This window comes from Lycium ferocissimum, chromosome 2, assembly GCF_029784015.1.
Source record: "Lycium ferocissimum isolate CSIRO_LF1 chromosome 2, AGI_CSIRO_Lferr_CH_V1, whole genome shotgun sequence".
Taxonomy (NCBI): domain Eukaryota; kingdom Viridiplantae; phylum Streptophyta; class Magnoliopsida; order Solanales; family Solanaceae; genus Lycium; species Lycium ferocissimum.
Genome location: NC_081343.1, coordinates 39,180,979 through 39,183,573, shown reverse-complemented (window position 1 = coordinate 39,183,573; position 2,595 = coordinate 39,180,979). Strand labels below are relative to the sequence as shown.

The window sequence follows — 2,595 nt, the reverse complement described above, 5'->3', positions numbered from 1 at the left end:
GTAGTACTTCTAAAAGAGCTGGAATTGGAGGGATTATTCGAGACGAACACGGAAAGCTGGTCATGGCATTCTCTATCCCAGTCGAATGTGAAAACAGTAACCATGCGGAAGCCTTGGCTGTTGAGTTTGGAAGCTCCTGGTGCAAAAGTAATGGCATAAATGATATTCAAATGGAACTTGACTCGCAAATCATTGCCAACATGCTCACAAAACAGAATTCGAGAAACTTGAAACTCAAGCACATAATCAACAAGATCCTAAAGAATGTGGAGGGCACTAATATTGAATTCCTGCACTGTTTCAGAGAAGCAAATTCTGTGGCGGACTACTTTGCTAAACTTGCTTCATCAAGTAGAACCAGTCCGTATATTACTCTCACGACAGTTTACTCCGGTGAGGCAAAGGGACGCTCCGTCGGATCAATGGCAATTACCTACTTTTAGAAGAAGATTTGAGAAATCTAATTTCTTTGTTAGTTAATAAACCTTTTGTATTACGGAAAGAGATTTGTATTGGCTGCCTCTTTCCTTAAGATTGGTTTTCAATCTTCTTTTGTAGATTAGAGGCAAGGTTCCATGTCCCCCTCTAATCATTGGATTCTAATTATTTAAATTAACATGGTAGGGGTCAAGCCAAACCCTCCACACCATAGGTTCACAGCCTAATGGTGATGGCTTAATTAAAAAAAAAAAAAAAAAAAAAACCTCCTGGTCACATGGCAACAACTTTACCAGTTGTCAGAAGATCCCAGCCTACTGAAGTGAAAAAAATGACGATCACAGCGTTGTGAAGAGAAGAAGTACTATAGATATAATGACATGATCTTTTGAGAGGTGAGTATCCCAACCAAGCATCATTACAAAATTTTCCTATCATTTCCAAGTAAGAACAAATGTGCTTCCAAACTCCTGTACAATGAGGTGCTTTTGACACTTCGGTGAACCACGGATCACCATGAAGGAAGAGACGAATTAGATGGAAATCCATATATAATAGCCAAGAAGGACAAACACCAAGCTGAATTATGATTAAGCAGCATCAAAATAAAATGTACATAAACCATTGAGCTTTACAAGCAGCTGCTCTTTACTTCATCTTTAAGCCCCAAAATTAGAAACAAAAAGATGAAAGTATTACACAGGAAAAAGAAGTCGTCAAATGTAGATGATATTAATACAAGCTTCTTCACCAATTTCCTCAGCCACCAAAAACTTCTTCAGTCGTCATCCTCCTCTTCCTCGTCAACCTTGGACCAATACTTATGATATTCCTCTTCTTCCATAGATCCAGCAGCCACTCGCCTGTTATAAAGATCCATGTTCTTTTGATATTCGGCCTTCGGTTTCTCTGTCTCTGTTATGTAAGGAGCTCTGTCAACATCTGACAACTGTTTCCACTTGGCTTTTGGTTTCTCCTTCATGAACTGTTTCTTCAACTCTTCAATGAAAAGGACGAAAGCACTTGCAGGCCTCTTAGGTTTGTCAGGATCATTGGCAAGGCTCTGTGCTCGCTTTACAAAGGAAGCAGGTCTCCGTTCTCGCTTAACGAAAGCACTTGCAAGCCTCCGTTCTAGCATAACGGAGAAAACACTTGCAGGCCTCTTTAAGTTTGTCAGGATCCTTGCGTACTTTATTAGCCTACTTGGTCCCTTGGCTCTCTTCTTCACGCTGAGCATGTTATCAGCTTCGGCATCGGATTTACCTCCTCTCAAGATGAAACCTTTTTAGGGTTGAGAAAATGAACGACAGGGAGAAAAACAAAGAGATAAGGCCTAGCTTCATTGTGGCACAATAAAGTGAGTGTATGTGGGCTGAAAGGGAAGCGATAAGAAGGGCTTTGGGAAGGGGCGTTAAGAAAATCTCGTACTTGATCACGATGATATACACCCTAACTAGGCTAATATAGTGTTTAAGTTAGTAACAAACTTAATACAAGTACAAAATTTGGATTTAACCTCAGTTAGCCGGTATGCATCATTTGTTTTCATTGTGATCTGACATCGATTCTCATGCATCTATAGAAATACTGAAAATAAATAAAATATACAAAGTGTATAAAGGGATAGTAGATGTCACCTGAATGTGAATAGCATGGATTTTCCCTATCTTTGGAGCCACTGGATGGGTCGACACTTTCTTCTTCAGGATTTGATGGTTCTTTTGGCGCCATTTTAACTTTGTTGGCTCCTCTTCCGAGCTACTGTTGAGTTCCTCGAAAAGTTGGGTCCCACGAAGGTTTCTATAACATTTTTGAGTATAGGGCAGGACTTGGAAAGTTGATCTACCAATGAGAAATAAGAGCAAGATATCCCCCAGCTCCAGTTTGTGACTGTGACCAGTCTCCCTGCTTAATGAAAATTAGACCTCTCTCACTATCTTTGCTTCCCATAACATCTCTACACCGGTTTTCAGTAAGCAGGTCTTGGCCAACATCTTCTTGTGTTCTTTAATAAAAACAGGCGGCATTAGCTAACAAATGGAAGTCTCGAGTTTAGCAAAACTTAGTTGGAACAAGATTTAGACCTCAAAGCAGAAAAGCAAAAATGAAGAATAAAGAGAAACTAGAGAACTTACTATTGTATCCATAAAACCTTCT

The 2,595-nt window shown here is 39.8% G+C and overlaps 1 protein-coding gene across 1 annotated transcript; it reads right to left on the bottom strand.

Annotated features, from left to right (window-relative positions):
• Positions 1 to 1,216: 1,216 nt before the first annotated feature.
• On the bottom strand, positions 1,217 to 2,169 carry LOC132047573 (high mobility group B protein 2-like). Its single transcript, XM_059438601.1, has 2 exons — positions 2,076 to 2,169; positions 1,217 to 1,719 (listed from the first exon to the last, which is right to left on the bottom strand). Exons 1-2 carry the CDS (start codon positions 2,167 to 2,169, stop codon positions 1,217 to 1,219), a joined length of 597 nt encoding a protein of 198 aa, XP_059294584.1.
• Positions 2,170 to 2,595: the final 426 nt, after the last annotated feature.